The 20,011-nt window shown below is 35.7% G+C and overlaps 1 protein-coding gene across 1 annotated transcript in view; it reads right to left on the reverse strand.

Annotated features, from left to right (window-relative positions):
• The window catches only part of CNTN6 (contactin 6), a 295,600-nt gene that overhangs the window by 228,840 nt on the left and 46,749 nt on the right, over positions 1-20,011 (reverse strand). The window contains exon 2 of the mRNA XM_014843193.3: positions 15,449-15,584. Within this exon, the coding sequence (XP_014698679.2) occupies positions 15,449-15,503 (55 nt within the window). The 5' untranslated portion in view covers positions 15,504-15,584. The remainder of the gene's footprint in view (positions 1-15,448; positions 15,585-20,011) is intronic.

The following is a 20,011-nucleotide window of genomic DNA, read 5'->3' on the forward strand; positions in this document are numbered from 1 at the left end:
TATGCTTTGCTAATATTTGCAAAGGATTTATTCACCATACCAGTCACATTGTACATAGAAAATATAAGTTCCCTGAGCCTGTCAACATTCACCAGCCATCGCAGGGGAAACCACAGTTGAGTGATTTGGACATTGTCCCCACATCAAGTATGACAAATTTGGATTGTATTGGTCAGGGTTCAGTCAGGAATGCAAACTCACTATGGATAATAGAGTATAGGGGATTTATCTCAGGAAGAAGATCTTGGACATTTGTCAGAGAAACTGGGGAACTAAGAGGCCGAAAGTGGGAGTTGAAGGATCACAGTAAGGTCACCAACAAGCCCTCTTGGGCACTGGAACAAGTGGACTTGTCAGATCCTGCAAGTGGATCTGGGAAGCTAGCAAGTCCTGCTGCCAGAATGGACATGAGAAGGAGAATTCCATGTGGACCATCACCTCTGAAACTGGGAGTGGGAGTGGAGTTGCCATTGGTCAGCAGTGTCAGCAGTTGGGACAAAAGCTGGATATGAAGAAGGAGATGGACAAGCACTCAGTTTATCTGTGTTTCTTTCACTGCATATGTAGCTTTCAGAGAACCTTGTCATTTCTACCTTCTGAATCTCATCCAAGTTTCCTTTGTAGTCAACTCTAATCCAGAACCGTAAAGGGAAGGGAAATGTAGTTTTAGCTAAGTCAAGTTTGCTGTTCCTTCTTATTTCCAGGTTCAGATTTCTCCTAGTCATCACTCAGTTTTCTATTGAAAATAAGCAGTAGTGTAAATCAAGAAGAATCAAATGATTACAGATTGGCGAAATGTTTACCTTCTTAACACATCAGCTGCTAAACATGTGTTTCAGGCTGTCTCCCCACATTAACAGTTTGTTTGGAGTGTCTGAGCGTCTCACTAGATTAGCCAATTGACCACATTGACAGACAGGCAGGCTAATCAATGAGCTTTGAAGGCTGGGACATGAGTGTATAGCACTGTCCTAGCCATGGAATTCCAGCATTTGACGACTCAATGACAGCACTTGACTTTAAAAAGCATCACCCATGTGTGATTAAATCCCTTCAGTGATGCTCTTCGAAATGATTTCAAAATAACAGTCAGAAAATATTTGATATAAGAACAGCACAGAGCAATTCACTCATAATTACCCAAGGGAATGGCATAAGATGGATAAATCAAATCCATAGATGAGTCCCAAAGCGACTTTTAGTTGAAGGAAGCTTTCTTGTCCTCCTATATTCCTTCCTCAGAACTATTAAGAAATAGCAAAATTGTTTTATGCTTTTCATCTTAAAATCATTGAATACCAGGACTGAAAAGAGTTGTAGTCATCTCTGACACAGGGATTACAAGACTCGAATGTCATTAAGGGCCAAACCACAAATAGGCTGAGAAGCCAGTCCCCAGGCATACAATATTTTCCATGGTCTGACTTTTCTTCAGCACCTCTTTTCTCTTCTCTTCGGAGGTTTTCCTTTGGAGTGATTTTGATGTTTTAAAACTATAGGCAATGGGCAGATGCAAAGGGCCAGAATGTCTAGCTAGGTGGTAAACAGAAAAATCCAGCAATTGAATAGAAGATGATTTTTCTGGAACCAGTTCTCTACACAACCCATCTGCATCACCAGTCCTCATGTGCTTTGGACTCTGGAAATGTGTTCTCAAACACAAAGCATGATCCGGCTTCCACAAACATTTCATCACACAGCAAATCATTTGGCAAATTGTCAACTTCTATTTAAGAGAGACTGAGAGTCTGGGCAAGCAAAATAAATGTATGACCATGAATTTAGATATATCAAATTATACCCCTGGCCTTGGATTCAGTTTAGTAATGCTCCATAAAGAGTACAAAGTGGAGAGGACAATGGCAATTATTAAGAGATAGTGTGGCCACACAGTTGATCTCAATAATTTGCTCCCAGAAAGCACTCTCCTATCAATTACTGATGATTCTGGAAAAGACTTCTATGAAAAGGATGGGGGTGTGCACCACTCTCCCTTTTCAGCTGTGTAAAGCTTTAATCACAAATGTAGCAATTCTGTGTTCTTTGATATGAGTGCTTTCCATAATTCCTACGCATGCAAATACCCTTAAAACACAAACCAAAGCAAACAAATCTCCCTGCCTTTTTTTGATATAGGAAATTGTCATTGTTTCCTGGTTCAGTGTTGAGTACTGATTATAGAGCTGGTCAGAGCATTTGGGGAGAGTTTTGTTCTTTATTCAAATGTTGATTTTAGTTCTGTATGTACTAAATTTCTCCATTGTGAGAGTCTGGCAAAGTGAGCAGCAACACCTGTTGTTGGCTGCAGCTTCAGGAAATGCAAATTTGATTTTTTAATTATAAGGAAGGAGAAAGAAACTCTCTTTATCTGTTTTTCTGGTGACCTATTAGGTACATTTTCAGACTGAAATTTTTTTTTTAACAGAGTCAAAATCTGTTACCTTGGTTCCTGAAATTACCACTAATTCTGTAGGGTAAACAAAAAATCAAAATCTAACGTTAAAAGAGAGAAAAACAATTATTATATATATATATGTATATATATATATACACACACAGAGGGAGAGAGTTGATATTTAATATATTGATATATATATTCCTGAGGTCATCGTGATCTGGGTCCCTAGTAGATCTATAAACATGGCATACTTTCACTAAAAAACAAAAATGGCTAAAAAATTTAAAAACAGCTAAACAGAGCTAGCAGATGTCTAACAGCTATCTCTTTGAAAAAAAACGTATATACATATATGATTGTAAATGTATATATGTATATGTATGTATAGATACACATATATGTTTATTATCAATTTTACTGATACAATGGATGTGTAGTAGACAATTTAAAAATAATAAAACATACAATACTCTTTATAATACGTTCTATAAAGTCAATTTAGTCTCAAAGTTAAAGTTACTGAATGCTTATATCCCTAGGTAGTCTTTGATTACAAATCAATAACTTGACAGTTGGATTTGCATTCCAATCTACTAACTCTATTCTAGGTAAATTTATTGTCATTAAATCTGATATGTGATATAATATTAAAGTATTTCTCAACCCTGTACAAGTTATTTCATTACTAAAAACTCTTCGAGCATCAGCACTAAATCAAGACCTAAATTGTATCATTTGCCCATTTCTATGGTATAAATACTCCCATGGCTGATTTCAAGCTAACAATATAATATCACTGAGTAAGCATCTGGGAAGAGATACACAATAGTTCTCTATGATACACTATTTCCATCATACAGGTACAATACGTATAAACAACCTCAAGACCATAATAATAATAAAATGTACTAAAATAATTAGGAAGTAATGAGTTTTGAATATTTATCACCTTTTTAATATAATTATTTTAGTTTTAAGTTTATATGATTTAATTTGGAATAATAGCTGTGTTTAACAACTTGCTTACAAAATGCCTGAAAATAACACTCAACTCTCAAGAGCTGCTACAAGTCAGTTCAGCACACTCCTGGCTAAATATTTCAGTGATTTTCAAGTGGAGATGTATAAAAATAGGAAGTATGGAAGTTTTTGGATAACAGAAGAGATCCCATATGGGCCTAATGGAATCTCAATTTAATTTAGGTTTTCCGTGTGCACTTATCACAACATTACAGTATCACTCAACTTTAGAGACTACACATTAGAATCACCTTCAGAGCTATTAAAAAATCCCATTTTTTTTCTGCGTGGTGAGAATACTTAAGATCTACTTTCTCAGCAGATTTTGAGAATACAATACAGTATTATTATTAATATCATTATTATTATTATTATTTTTCTGAGGAAGATTGGCCCAGAGCTAAAATCTGTTGCCAATCCTCCTCTTTTTGCTTGAGGAAGACTGTCACTGAGCTATTATCTATTATCTGTGCCAATATTCCTCTATTTTATGTGGGATTCCACCACAGTGTGGCTTGATGAGCAGTGCTGGCTCCGCACATGGGATCCCAATCTTTGCACCCCAGCTGCTGAAGCAGAGCATGCGAACTCAACCACTATGCCACTGGTCTGGCCCCTCAATACAGTATTATTAATCATAGTCATCATGCTGTACATGAGATCCCCAGAACTTAGTCATCTTATAAGTAGAAGTTTGCAGTCTTTGACCATGTGAGGTGACAGATGTCTTAATTACTTGGTTATGGTAGTCGTTTCACAATGTATATCAAATCATCATGTTTTACACCTTAAACATATACAAGTTTTTTAACAATTATCCCTCAATAAAGCTGGAAAGAAGCAAATAAAAAATTAAAAATATAAACCTCAGTGCCCATCAAGAGTAGAATGTGAAGATAAACTGTGACAGATTTATACAATGGAATCGTATGCGCTAATGAGGATAAACAAAGATTCTACACAGCAACTTGGATGAATCTCACAATTCTAATGCTGAATTAAAGAAATCATATAGGAAAGAGTACATACTATATTATTTTATATACATTAAAAGTATTATGTGTATTATAATTAAATATATATGATTGTAGATATATATGACAGATAATTTTTGTATTACCTATGATTTGTATACAAAATGTAAAATTAATCTATGTGACTAGAAGTCAGATAGTGGTTATCCTTTTGTATCTCAGCTGTAATTGGAGGGGCTTCTAGGATGGTGACTGTGGTCTGCATCCTGATTTGAGTGCTGGTTACATTGGGTGGGTTCAATCTATGAAGATTAATTGAACTGACATTTATACTTAATCCCAATGACCAAACTGAACATGATTAAATCCGAATTGCTGCAGGTGGGACTCTGGCACACTATTTCAAAAGGTCCTCACGTGATTCCAACATAAAGTTGAGTTTGAGAACTAGATTATTTCCATATAGGGTAATTGGTCTGTCAATTCACACTAGTTTAAAATATACTAAAGTATTTCTTTTAAAAAAAAGTAAGAAGTGAAATAAATGACAATACAGCTGCAAAAAATCCATATAATTAGGAGATATTTTAAACAAAATCCAGCTCTTTATCATGCCTTAGAAGGCCTTGGGTAATTTGGCTTCTCTCTCCCTCTCCAGCCTGCTAGTTTTCTCTTATTTCAACTCAGTGAAGCCACATGAGAGAGATAAAGTGAAAACAGCAGAGGAAATATCCAGACAACCTGAAAATTCATAAAAAATGATAAATTGTTGTTTTAAAGCACTAATTTTGGGGGGAGTGGTTAGTTACACAGCAATCAGCAACTGATAATGCATATCCACAGTTTTAAATGATGTCCGAAGAACTGCAAATTTGTTCTTAAGGTTTGCATAATATTTTAATAAAATGAGATTCATTAAATCTATTTTTTCCCAATTTTACCTACTTTTGCTTTAATCATGATTTTTCAAATGTGCGTTTCTACCTCGAATTCCCCTGTTAGTCTGGTGAGTTGAGAATTGCTATAAATGCAGATGGTTTTCTGTTTCCCTGTCAACTCCCCCAATAGGACACATCCTTTCTTATCTTTAAAACGCATAGTCTCCAAAGTGAGGTGGTTTGCACCTAGAGAGTGTACAAGATGAACTAATGATGATGAGGAAAGAAAATGTTAGAAATTCTGTAGCTATCTATTTTGTATAATACTTTTGTTAATTTATGGTTTTGGGGTTTTGTAATGTATATATGATCAACCCAGATATGTTGGGTTTGTATGCTTATAACTACAGCTTTTTTATTTGCTTGTCATAAAATTTTGGAGAGTACATCTTTAAATCATATTACACTCTCAGCAGAAGCTGGCCTCTGAATGCAATCAATGCCAATGTTAGAAAGCCAACTGTTACATAAATTTGACTCTGTGTCAAGAAGTGATGTCTTGAATAAATACTGAGCAAAGTTTTCATCCGCATGTTGGATTCTGATCAAAAACTCTGCCATCTTCTAGTCCTATGGTCCTTTATAAGTCTTGTACCTCTGAAGTTTAGTTTCTCCAGCTATAGAAGTAAGGTAATAATACTTCCTCTGCTCACTCTCAAGCACACATGAAACACTGCACATAAAACTTCATAAACTACAAAGCATTAAGTATAAGATATAACAAATCAAATATTAAAGTCTAGTCTTCATTTTCCCTTTAGAACTGAGAATTCCATGCTAATAAACTTGTTTTCAACAAGAATAAATGCTATGTATTTCTCAGAATGAGTTTGTATTTGAGAAAAATGACCTTTTTTTAAGCCAAGTGTGTGGAAATGGTAAAAATTCCTCTTCAAGCCATAAGCGTTAAGGAGAAAGGGGAATTATTTATTGGTTGGACGATTATTCAGAGTGGAGGTCACGTTTGAACTTGGCTGAGAAAGGTTTGACTTGACTTCAGAGGAAATGGATTTGAGGAAGGACAATGCAAGTGGAGATGTTCAAACGAGGAGAGATTCGGGAATGAAAAAAACGTGCAGAGATCTTACTAGTAGTACAGTCTGAATTAAACGAAGGATGCATGAAGGAGAGTAAGGGAAGACATGGCTCATGACACAGGTTGAATTGAATTAATTGGAGAACTTTCAATATTTGTTGAAGGAAATTGAATTTGAATGCTTGATTAGAGAGTTTGAACTTCATAGGAAATGAGATCTGTGAAGGTCTTGACACAGAGTAATGACAAAATCAGCTGTGTTTTATGAAGATTTGTCTGCATTGGAGTCTGTGTCAATAAGCAATGTCTTGGAAAGGATATAGGGGATGACTTGATAGGGAGAAAACTTAGGAGACTGCTACAATAATCTCGGGGAGAGGTAATGGGGGATTGACTCGATTGATAACCCTGGAATTGGAAGGGAACAAACAAATACATCTGGAGATAAAATAGAGCCCAAACCGTTAGGATTGTTTGTGACACAATATCAATGGGTATCTGCTACCCACTAATATTAAAATAGCATTGGCTGTGTGTTGAATATGCTACTCCCTATACAAACACTATAATTATGCCTGCCTAGGTCAAGTGTGTCTAAGTAAACTGTGTTAGTTAACTTCAAATATTAGGTCTCTGTGTGTTCAGTATACATAATTTTTTTTTTAAAGTAAGAAGTGCCTGAGACCAAATGATATATTGTGATTAATACACTTATGCCTAAAAGTGGATTCTAACGATATCCCATAAAATTCTAAAAGAGTTTGGGAATATTGGATTACCTCTAAGTAGTCTTGGGGGCTTACTTTGGGCGGTCAATGATTTATTCATCTATTTAAAAATAAATAGTGCCTACTATGTGTCAGTTATTGAATTATGCATGAGAGATGCAGCCACATTATGACTGGAAATATTTTTACCTACATAGAGCTTATATTCTGCTAGATGTAGACAGAAAATGGACAAATAATAAACAAATAATTAAATAAGTTAAATCCAAATAGTGACAAGTGCATTAAAGACAGTAAAAATTGGTTGATGAGAGTGAATAGGGCCAGTGGTAGGACCATGTGCTGGCTACCTTGATAGGATTCTAAGGGAAGATCATTCTACGGAGGGGACTATTCTGAGATGGGTGTAACGGAAAGAGCCAGCCAAAGTAAGATTTGGAGAAGAGTGTTCCAAACAACTGAACAGCAAGTACAGAGGCTGTGAGCAGGAAATAATTTTGATATTTCTGGGAGTGTAAGAAAGAATTATGGCTCTAGTGTAATAAGTACAATTAAGTGTGCATAGCGACATTTGGGTCAATGATGGATCACATATGTGATGGTGGTCCCATGACATTAGTACCATATATTCTAGATGTATACTAGGCTATATCATCTAGGTTTGTGTAGGTACACCTCCATGATGTTCACACAACAATGAAATCACTTAATGACATATTTCTTAGAATGTATCCCCATCATTAAGCGATACATGAAGATAAAAGAGAGTTTAGCATGGAAGAAGCTGACAAAAGTCAGATTGTCTGGTGTCTTGCTAGCCGTGGTAAGGAGTTTGATTTTAAATCTCAGGGAATTTTCAAGTAGGAGAAGAAAAATTCCTTCATTTGCTTTCAATTTGTGGCATAGCTATTTAGCGCACTCTTAAAATAAAAACATTATCTGGTGTTATCACCTCGATAGAAAACATGACCCTCTCCTTCAAAGATTTCATATTGAATATTTCCCACATTCCCTTCTACTAACAACCCACATTCCCTATAGAATATCTCATCTGCATACCAATAATTTCCTTTCAATGCTGACAAAACAGAAAAAAATTTGTTACATTCTTATCAGTCCTAGGACACAATTTCATTTAGGGTTTAAGAATCAATTACTTTGGAGGAAAATTTGATAATCACATAACCACCTTTATCAGTAAGCATTGCATAAAAATGGTGTTTTCAGCATTTCTAAATTGGGCCATCTCTATTAGAAATTGCAAAGACGTCACTTGACTTAAAAATATAGCCCGGTGTTCCATTCCTAAAGGCACTACTACGCTAGTGATAAATCTGAATAAGACCATAGGCAGAGTGTGGGTTGTGATGTGCTCAATATTCGTCACACTCTGACCTAAAGGAATATCCATTATGTGCTTCTGGGATCCTTGAGCAAAGCAGGTTTATTACACCTGCCAATTTTCATGGATTTGCTGTATGATACATCGTCTGCTTTGAAGAAATCTTGGTCACGGTGCATATTTCTATTATTGTAGCTTTCTCAGGTAGTTCATTTGCTCTGGTTCCCAATTCAATAGAAAGTTATGTTTGAAGTATAGTGAAATTCAAGCAATCATAAACACTTTCAATGTCCCCTTATCATAGTCCTATGATTGTACATATTTAGAGGGAAGTAGATTTTCTCCCAAATTCATTTTCAGGCTACTCCATTTGTAAAATGGCAAGCTGTATAAAAAATGCTTACAAATAGATTTTTTTCTTTCTTGGTACCAGCCCTAAAAACAACTTCATTCAAGTTTTAAGACTCAATTACCTTGGGAGAAGTTTTGAAAATAACATAAGCACTGTCAGTAGACATCACATGCAAACAGTGGAAGGAAAGACTTCTTTTAATTTCTAGTCTCAGTTTATTCCTCAAGAGTGATTAACACAGTGGAGAAACCAGCTCATTAGGCCCTGATGACATAATATAATAGTTAGAATGCCTAAAGGAAGCCTTTAATTCTGCTTTGCCAATAAATGTGACTAGCTCCAGGTTCACTATCTTGAATTATTCAGTTTTACTCTGAGAAAACTGAGTCTCGTACTAAATAACCAGTACTTCTTCAGGCCTCACCAAATAGGTGTTCAGTCCATGATTTTATAAGATGTGTGCAGAAGTTCTTAGCCTATAGTAAAACAAATACAAATGGCACACAGATAAGCCACTTACATTTATGAACCAAGTGGCTTGTTTAAAAAAACTACCAGTTAAATGATAACATTGTGTTAAAATAATGAAGTTAAAAGAGAATATATTAGACAGAAATTGTTGAGATTATATGAATACTGATGTCACAGAAATAAAATTCCTTGTAACTGGCGATGTTTGCTATTTCTTGTTACATTTGAGTCTGTACTACTAGCCATTGACCTTCACTGACACTGTTTTTAAGGACTATAGAGCTTCTGTTAGGCCCTGGGTTTAAAACTGTGCTTTCTCTAAGCCTGGATAACTCATAACATATACAGCACATGATTTAGCTGATTATCACTTTTGCTTTATTAATCAAGTGTTTACTATTTTTAAAAGTTGTCAAACTTTTAGAGATCTGAACTTGAATTTTGAAATCTGCCTATAATTTCTCAAATATACAGAAAATTATAGAAAAGTGAAAGATTTAAAGAAATAACAACATCTGGTACATTCCAAAAGTTTTTTCACTATTGAAAAATTTAACAGCTAAGAACATCAGTAAACCTTGGGTTTCTCACACATGTAACATTCTAGAATCAACGAAATCTGATCCTACATGCTTTTTCATTTCTGCTTTGCACTCACTACAGATTTGTTCCAGCCACTTTGTTTAATATTTATTGAAGAATAAAATATAACTTCATGAAAACTTCTTGTGCATTATCTAAAAGAAAAAAATTAGACAGAGTTGTGAGGTTTCCTTCATTTATCAATGTGGTCTCCAAATTATCACATTAATATATTTGCTTTTTCTCACCATAAGAGAGTAGATGGTTCAGTACTTTGGGAGCTAAAAATCAACCTTCTGAGACTACATGAAATGCTTTTCTCATTTTGTTTCCTTCCAGGAAAAATTGTGTCTTTTTCTCATTCCTTTATTTGCTCTGTTCCTCATTCCGAGCAGTGAGTAGGCATTTATCCCAAGTGGAGTTCTATTTCTAACTTAACTTCAGCATCTTCAGTAATTTACATCAAAAACAAATTCCTAACCTGTATTAGACGTGTTTCTTTTCATCACAAAAGACAGAATCTTAACTAAAATTAGCCTAAAATGGGAAAAGGACACCTTATCGGCTTATAGCACATGAAGTTTCAAAGTTACAGCTAAGAATCTGTGCCTTTCTTCCCTTCGATTGTCGTGCTTCTGCGTTAATTTTATTTTCAGGCAGTCTCTCCTCTCACAGGGGCCCTTGGTACATCGTTACACTAACTAGAATAGCACAAAGGGAATGGTTCTCTGTCATTTTATTTTAGGAAAAGCCCAGGGATTTGCTCAGATACAACATCTCCTGAACCAATCAGTACGATGAGGGGAGATGGAATATTCCAACTGGTTGATCATGAGGTTGTTCCAAATCTCACTCAAACCACTGTGGGGACCTGGAAGTGGCCACCCCAAGATATGTCTCTTTGGCATCAGGATTATTTGAGGCTGATTGCTTTTGATAAACTGGGACAGGGAAGGAGGAATGGAACTTGCCCTTCGTTAGGACACATTTACATTTGTAAGGTAAATCTCTATCTGTAAAGGTGCCTCCCTCTCTGTACCAGGAAGAAGAAAGGCGATGACCTTCTCTCTAAAAACTCTTAATCAATACCAAAGGCAAGGACTTAAAATCTGCATTTTATTGTGCTTCTCTGGTAACCTCCTATAACTGACTTCCCTCCCCCTCCCAACATTGGCATCTCCTTAAAGATTACCCGATTGCAGCGCTCATCTGTGACCACCCCCCCCCCCCCCCCCCCGGCCCCCGCCCGAGGCAACACACCTGCCACCCTGCTGCGCTCACTGAGACAGCAGACCTATCTGCCTCCATCAAGCGCTGTGCTGACAGAGCAGCCTCATGACTGTTGTAAAAGGGACATTTCAATCACATGTGAAACACCCCATTTGGGGGTATATAACCACTATGTGCACCCCACTTCTTCGGTGCCCTTTCTTCCTTCAGGAAGAAAGGCCCCGGGCCATGGTTCCTCATAAAGCTTTGCTTAATTTTCTCTTGCTATTCTGTCTCATGTGAATTTAATTCGTTCTCCGGCCAGACGAACCCACATTTGGGGAGAGGAAATGTCCTCCTCCCCTACACCACAAAGACTTGTTAGAAAGAGTGACTTCTCCATAAAAATCAAATATTCTTCTCAGAGGAAGCAGAAATGGATTGAGGGTTGACTTAAATAGCAGATGTCTTTTTAGGAACTCTCTATGATATATTCTCCTACTGTTACTCATTTAGCAACTTGTACCTTCTCCATTGCAATTATTGACTGACTTGCTGGTTTCGATTTTTAGGCTGTAAACTGAAGAAGGTGGGGACACTGGCTTTCTTGCCATTGAAGGTCAACATCTAGCTCAGTGGCTGGCATATCTAAGGTACTAATACATACCCATTGAATTGAATGGAATTGCTTTATTTCATTTGTTTGATAAACATCTACAGACCATCTGCTAGGTGATGGAGAAACAGTAGAGAATAAAGCAAATGGAAATCCCTGCTGTCATGGAGATTACATTTAAATAGGGCATAGATTGAAACTTTTCAAATCTTACTAGAATTCTGCTCTAAAATCCTATGACAATAACGTCATAACACAAAGACAATGGTATAGGGATAGACTGGATCAATTATTCCTCAGAGGAAATAATAAATTTCCTCTAAATTTTTTCTACTTAATGTTAATCCAAACAGGACCAACAGCATTGCATCTAATTTATTCGTTCACTCACTCAACAAATATTTACTGACTCCCTACCAAGTTCCAGGAAGATACAATCCCTGCCCTTCTGTAGCTTAAAGGTTAGTGAGGAAGAAACATATTGCCTTAGTTTCCTACGACATCTGTGAAAATCCCCACAACTTGGTGGCTTAAAACAACACACATGTTTTTCCTCACATTTCTTGAGGTCAGAAGTCCAAAATGGGTTTCACAAGGTAGAAACCAAGGTATCCACGGGGGTACATCCTCTCGAAAGGTGTAGGGGAGAACCGGTCTGTTTCCTTGCCTTTTAGCTTCTAGAGCCTCATCCCTCTCACTTGTTGGCTCACGGTCCCTTCCTCTATATTTAAGGTCAGCAGCATAGGATCTGCAAATCTTTTTCCACTCTACCTTCCCATTTCCTTCTGCTCTGTGTCAAATGCCCCTCTGCCTCCCTCTTATAAAGGCATTGTAATCTCCCACCCCGATATTTCAGGATAATCCACTCATCTCAAGATCTTTGACTTACTCACATTTCCAAAATCCATTTTGCTTTTTTAATGTAAAATTCAGAGGTTCCAGATATCAGGACCTAGATATTCTTGAGGGCAATGATTTCTCCTACCACACACATTAATGAAATTATTAAAATGTATATAATTAGCACTTACATGTCTTAATTAAATGGGCCTTGGTTTTCTTGTAATATTTAAAAAATATTGAAATAGAACAATAGAGTTTTTAAACACTCATAATTTCAAAAATATTTCAGAATCATAATATATGTCTGTATGGATTATGATTCATAGTAAAGGATCAAAGTCCAATGTCTATAGGAAAGGTGTTAGAAAAAGTTGTAAAGTTAATTGAAAAAACAAAAAAACCAGGAGTAGAAGTTGGAGGCAAAATTTTAAGTTTTAATTTAGAGTCTGGAGAGATTTAAAATGTCAACATTTTGCAAAGATTATAACAGTAAAAATGGGAAGGAAAATGCAAATAATTGTGAAAGATTTGCTGGCCTTTCAGAATGAGTATAAAGTAAGTTTTGGGAAAACAAAGAAGATATACATATGCAAAGAAATAAGACTTTATCATTAGAAGATCTAATTTTCTAAGCTAAGATAATATCTGCAAGTAGGGAAACACACCATGAAATCTCTAAAAAACAAACAGATTTAAAGCAATGCTCTCTTGTGTATGTCATTATCAGCACTCCTTACCTCTGGGGCAACGTTTAGCTCAGATTATTTTATTCGAATGGCTATGGCTTAAAAAAAATCCAATCTGTTCTTTCACAAGGAAATTGTACACCAAGGACATATGATTATTTTTCCCTTTAGAATAAAGCAAAAGGACATGCTGAATCACATCCAATTTGGAGAAATAAAGTTAATAGAAGAACAGGAGGATTTCTCAGATCTGTCGTGTGTTCTGAGAATAATAATTTATTTTAATTTAACACAAAAGGTCTTTTAGAGATACCATACTGATTCATTATTCATATTTAAAGGGCAAAATATTAGTGCTAACTTTTGATAGAAAGCTGAAACTTGAAGGTAGGAATAGAATTCTTATTCATATATGTATAATTTAGGGGCACCTTGATGACTCTGCTCGGTCTTTTTTTAATCTATTACAAAAAACAAAGACATTATTTAGCTCCGAATCTTAGTTACAGTGAGCTACAAGTGACACAACTGAAAATAATGCAATAACTTCAAATAAATATGACTGTAGCCCTTCTAGCCCCTAGATTCTCTAGTAGTTAAAATACTTATATTTATATGCTTTTTTAATTCTAATGGTTGGTTTCTGCATCTTTTAGCATTCTCATAGCTTTTAGGATTAGTATATCTTTCTATTTCTCGGAATTTCTATTAAATATATGTCTCTCACAATTGCTATGTTCTGGTTTGGTTGTTCTTGTGTTTCTCCCAATATATTACTGCTTCGTTATGAATATATATAACTTCAATAGTACCTGTCATTACAGTTGGGGGGAACCAGCATGGTATAACAGACAGACTGCCCTACAATCAGCTGACCTAGTCAATGTCCATGCTCTGTGAGTACTCACTTAAGTAAGCTTGACAATTAAGACCGGAACTCTATGATCTTAACAGACTGTGGCTGATTATTTACAAAAACAGCCACTATTATTCCTTTTACTATTTCTATGTCCCTTTACAGTGTAACTTTGCAGCTCTTCTATCAAGAAATGGAGTATACTTGCATACCCCTTGAATCTGGACTGGTTGTGTGATGCAATGGTTAAAAGAATGCTGCAGAAATGATACTATCAGTTACAAGTCTTGACATCAAGAAATCTTGTGTGCTTCTGATTATTCTTGGAATCCTGAGCAGACCCTATGTGAAAGAGCCCAGACTCAAAGAGGATGAGAGAACACTTGGGCCCAGGTGGAGGCAGCCTGGTTGACTTGGCTGAGCATGTCCTAGAGGACCCAGTAGCTGACCACAGATGTAAGTGCACCCAGTCAAGACCAGAAAAATAGCTCAGTTTAGCCCATTCCAAATTGACAGCCCACAGATTTGTCAACTAAATACATGGTTATTTGTTATTTTAATCCACTCAGATTTGGGATGGGCTTTTACACAGCAAAAGCTAATTGATACACAGACATTAACATATTTAGGTTGAATGAAAGAATATCATCAAAATGGAGAGAAAAATTTCTAAAGTTATTCTAGTTAGGAGGTAATATTCTATATCATTTTTTCTTCTATATCAATATAGCTTTTTCCATACCAAATTCTAAATTTGAGGGCAAATATATATTTCAATTTTAATTTTAAATTTTTATTGTTTTGAATTTTACTTTTTTGTGAGGAAGATTGGCCCTGAGCTAACATCTGCTGCCAATCTTCCTCTTTCTGCTTGAGGAAGGTTGTCGCTAAGGTAACATCTGTGTGAATCTTCCTCTATTTTATGTGGGATGCTGCCACATCAAGGCTTGACAATCTGTGCTAGGTCTGCCCCCGGGATCTGAGCCTCTCAACCCTGGACCGCCGAAGCTGAATGTGGGAACTTAACCACTATGCAACCAGGCCAGCCCCTCAGTTTTAATTTTTCAAAGACTCTACTATAAAAGTAATAAAAAAGAACTATTCTTTATTATTTATTAATGACGAAAATGATTTAGCCACATTCTTTTACCATAAAAATTTTATATTTGACAATGTATAATTGAAATAATCTTAGTACTGTTTAAAAATAGCACTTGATATATTTTTGTAAGGATTAAACGATGTGTATTAGCCATAGAGATTACCTCCAAAATTTTGTTTATCACTTTGTGATTCAAATAACGTAAGTATTGTGCATTTGAAATTGCTTCACCTGTAGAAAACAATAAAATGCCAATAAATTATCAATCAAAACTCATAACAATAGAACACCTTACCTGCACAAGTATTTATGAGTGGCAGCAGAATTACCAGTTTCCATAGCAACCTCATTTCCACCTTCTAAGGTCAAAATTTCTCCCATACAATCAGCAGGAAAAATAATGTCTATCTTCCAGTCTGTATCTCAAGAGTCTGAAAGAAACAAAATTGTCATGAAATGACAAACATACAAACATGCATATTCTAAAATGTATATGAATTGTTGCATATTTATTCAATTTAATATTAAAATATATTATCCAAAATAAAGCAACCTAAAGGTATACTTTTACATATATGTATATTTTGTAAAGTTTCCATAATTTCAGTTCACAGCTCAGATATACATGTCATTTACTATGTAATTTGCTGTAGTAGTTAATGGGTTGGAATGCAATTTGATTGAATGTATTCCACATGGATTAAAACTTTCATTAGTATAATTTTAAGTTCGATTGTTTTTCAAATGTTAAAGAGGATTAAAAAAACATTAAACCAACTCCTGCAATTCTGTCAGCTTTTATTTTTGATTTTACACCATCAGGGAATAAGATAAAATATTGCTTTATTTTACATATACAAACTGATTTTATACATTTCATGGGTTTTCTAAGTGTTTTTATCAATATTGTCGAGAATATATTCATTGGGGAACATTATCTTCCCTAACATTACTAGAACTAAAATTAATATTGTGCTGCAAAATTTCTGCAAGAAATCAATTTCTGCAAGAGTTATCTCTCACATAGGAGAAATACTTTTCCTATGGGGTTACATCATAATTTTCTCTAATTTATTTTGACATTTAAGCTTTTCAATGATAAATGAAATCAAGATAAAGTGTTTATTTGGCCTTTACTCTGAAAAAGAAATCTAATAAGAGGTTCATAAAACTCATAATCTCAAAAAAGTATGGAATAAACTCAGAATAAACTCACCTAGGTCACATTTGATAAAATTACTATATATCAAATGATAGCACTCTTTGGGAGCTTTTGATTTAGTGGAAATGTATTTTCTTGAAACTTCAAACTCCTTTTGGAAGTATGTGGATTTTAAGTGGAAAGCTAGTAAGTAATGAAATTATAATCATTCCCTGATGTATCTTCAAGTTTTAAAAATCTTTCATTTCTTTCTGCTACTAGTTATTTTAACTTATCTTTAACTTAAACCAAAAATGTTGACCATATTCAACTTTAAGCTTTTATAAATTTTAAATTAAACACTTTCAAATTTAACCAATGAATAAAAATCAACGGGAAAATAAACAATATTCAGGTTAATATGCTATATTGAGGTGATAAGACCCTTTCACGGGGGCTGGCCCCGTGGCTGAGTGGTTAAGTTCGCGCGCTCTGCTGCAGGCGGCCCAGTGTTTCGTTGGTTCGAATCCTGGGCGCGGACGTGGCACTGCTCATCAAACCACGCTGAGGCAGCATCCCACATACCACAACTAGAAGAACCCACAAAGAAGAATATACAACTATGTACCGGGGGGCTTTGGGGAGAAAAAGGAAAAAATAAAATCTTTAAAAAAAAAAAAAAAAAAAAAAAAAAAAGACCCTTTCACAAATTCTCTCATATTTCACATCGTCTTACCATTCCCCTTGACACCACAGATTCTCAGCCTTTAACTCCTTACATTTAAATGAAATCATATTCTATATCCATTCATTCATTTATAATATTTCTCAAATATTTATTTATTTACTTATTTATATCCATTCTCTGCAAGACATTAGGTACTTAGGTGTTAGTGGTGAATCTAAAACCCTTCATTGCTACCCTTGAAGTTTTGCCATCTTATGAGAGAAACAGACATTTAACAAACCAGCAAAATCAAACACAGAAACACACACACACACACACACATTGGTACATAGTTATAAGTGGTGATATATGCCTTGAAGAAAATATGATAATGCCTTAAAGAAAAAAGTGAGATCTATGAAGTGGAGTTCAAGTAGCATTTTTGTGTTGAGCCTTGATAGATGAGTAACTCTTAGCCAGGCAAAGAATGAATGTACCTGGGGTGGAGAGTGTAGGATTGTAGGGATTAAGATAGGTAAGAATGAGGAATGAGACTTGTCTAAGCAAAAGGGAGAGAGTAGGACAAGGTTCTGAGGCATTTTCAGAATTTGCATTTTCAAAGACCTAGGAAAGATCCAGTTTGATATTCAGGAGGACAGTGGCATGAGACAAGGCTGTAGAATGAAAAAGAGGCTCAATTTTGTCAGGCCTATAGACCATATTAAGAGTTTAGATGTTGTTCTTTCAAATTATAATTGAAGATTTTAAGCAGGACAGAATCAATTTAATTCACATCTTACGAACATCTCTGTAGCTGATGTGGAGAACGGGAGGAATGGAGTAAAAAGTGGAATTATACAGATAAATTGAGGTCACTTTCGTAGTTCAAGAAAAGGATGATAATGGTTTTGACTAGACTATTGACATGTAAGATAAAGAAAATTGGAACTCTAAATAGTCTTCCTGCTTCAAATCTCTTGTCCTTTCTGTTCATGTGCATATTACAACCAAAATTATCTTCCTAAAATAGTGATTTGAACCAATTACATCAGTATTCTAAAACCTTTGGTCACTCCCCAGTGCATAAACATCGAAAGTCTTTGGCATGGTATTCAAGTTCATATAAAATGAATTTCTAACTGTCCTTTTCCAACCAGATTGCTGAGTTAATACTTCCACTCTAGTCTCAAAGATGTACTCTCTATTAATTTTGCTTATGCATCGTACATTATCTCCATATGGATGCTATTTGACTTGCATAGAATTCTCCCTCAGAGTCTACATCCCCCTTAAAAATCATGTAATGGTAGGATGATCATCCATCCCTATTTTCCCTGGACAGTTTCTATTTATCCAAATGTCATGATACAAGTAGTGACAGTATCACTTTTCCCCAAAAGTCTTAGTTTACAAGATGAATTATATGGTCAACTTATGTGATGGACATTCATAATTTTTTCCAACCCAGCAATTCTGCCTCACACCTGTGATACAAGCTCTGTGACTTTCTTTTAAGGAACTATCTCCCTGTATAACTCGAGTGGGATTACCTCCACTTCCTAGCTCCATATAATTCAAGTGGGTTTGCCTCCACCTCGTAGCTCCAAAGCCGGGGATGTGACCAGGGTCTTGTCAATGAGAACTCTGTTCCCCTGGCTACAGTGTTTTGTAAAAGGATGGGCAAACCAATGGCTTAGGCAGACCTAAGCCAAACCAAGGACAATCAAAGCCAGAATCTTTGTCGATATTATTAGGACAATTAAGTTGCTAAGATACAAATTTGTTGATTCGATGTAATATATTTCACAAGTATTGTCTTGAATACGTTCAGCCAATTTTGAAGACATGGCTAAAAACTCCCAATTCCTCTTGGCAGAGAGTTTGCTAAATCCCCACCCCAACTTCTTCCCTGATCAGGTTCTAACACTCCTGGGTTATAATGCACACAAATCAAATTTCCAGAGTCTGCAGATGCTAAACGCCCAGGAATGGACCCTTCTTCCTTGGGCTGCTGGAGTTATTCAAAACACCCAATCTCCTGGAAGCCCACAAAACCTAGCCAACCCTACCCCACTTGTCATATGTAAGGTGCTTCATACAGTCCTAGCTTGCTGTCATCCTGTCCCTGGCTATACTCCCTTGCATGACCCTTCTGTCACTTGGATCTGTGAGAAACAAGAGTTCTGCTTCATATATCCCAGTTTCATGCATCTGAATGTTACTGTGTTGTGTTCTACCATCCAAAGAACCTAAATCATACCTGATATTGTGAGATTATGAAACCCCCTGCCATGCTTAAAATAATCTAATATTTTGAAGAAAAAGACTAAACTTGGAATCTAGTGGTGTTGCTTCTACTGTTGTCTCTTCCTCCTAGCCAGCTGAGTAACGTTGGGTGATTCATTTACAGTTACATTGATTGTCAGTTTCCTCCTATGAAAATGGAAAGATTTGACCTGCACGTCACCTTTAATCACCTTCCAGCTCTAATATTCTAAGATTATTTGATTCAACCCAGTGTATAATTTCATAGTAAATATTGCCCTTTACCATCTGATTGCTTATCAACATTCTGTAATGAGGGCAAAGCCCAGGAGATGTTTTATTTGGCAATGCTCTATAAAGATAGCCTAAATAGCTAATATTTATGCATCAGTTGCCATTTGTAAAAGTTCCATTTGTAAAAGTTTAAATTGCCTGAGGAAGGAGAGTACTCTGGCTCAATGAGAACAATCCAGATAAGAAGAGTCTGGCTATTTACTCACAGCAAAATGGGGTCGAAATATTCAGCAAGTAAAATTTATGCTGGTCACTGATACGCAAAATAGCCACAAGAATTATTTCTAAGTTCCTAGAATCTTAAAGATTACTTGAGGCAAAATAAAGGAGCCAGTATATAAACTTAACTTAAAAGAATTTCCAGAACCTCTCAAGAAGTTTAAAAAATGCATCACTAGCACTTTATTTTAGATGAAGTCTATAGACCTTGCAATCTTTTAAATATCATTTTGGCCTGGAGAAGTAGATGTCTTGGTTCATGATTCAACTGC

The sequence above is a fragment of the Equus asinus genome, chromosome 21 (genome assembly GCF_041296235.1).
Source record: "Equus asinus isolate D_3611 breed Donkey chromosome 21, EquAss-T2T_v2, whole genome shotgun sequence".
Taxonomy (NCBI): domain Eukaryota; kingdom Metazoa; phylum Chordata; class Mammalia; order Perissodactyla; family Equidae; genus Equus; species Equus asinus.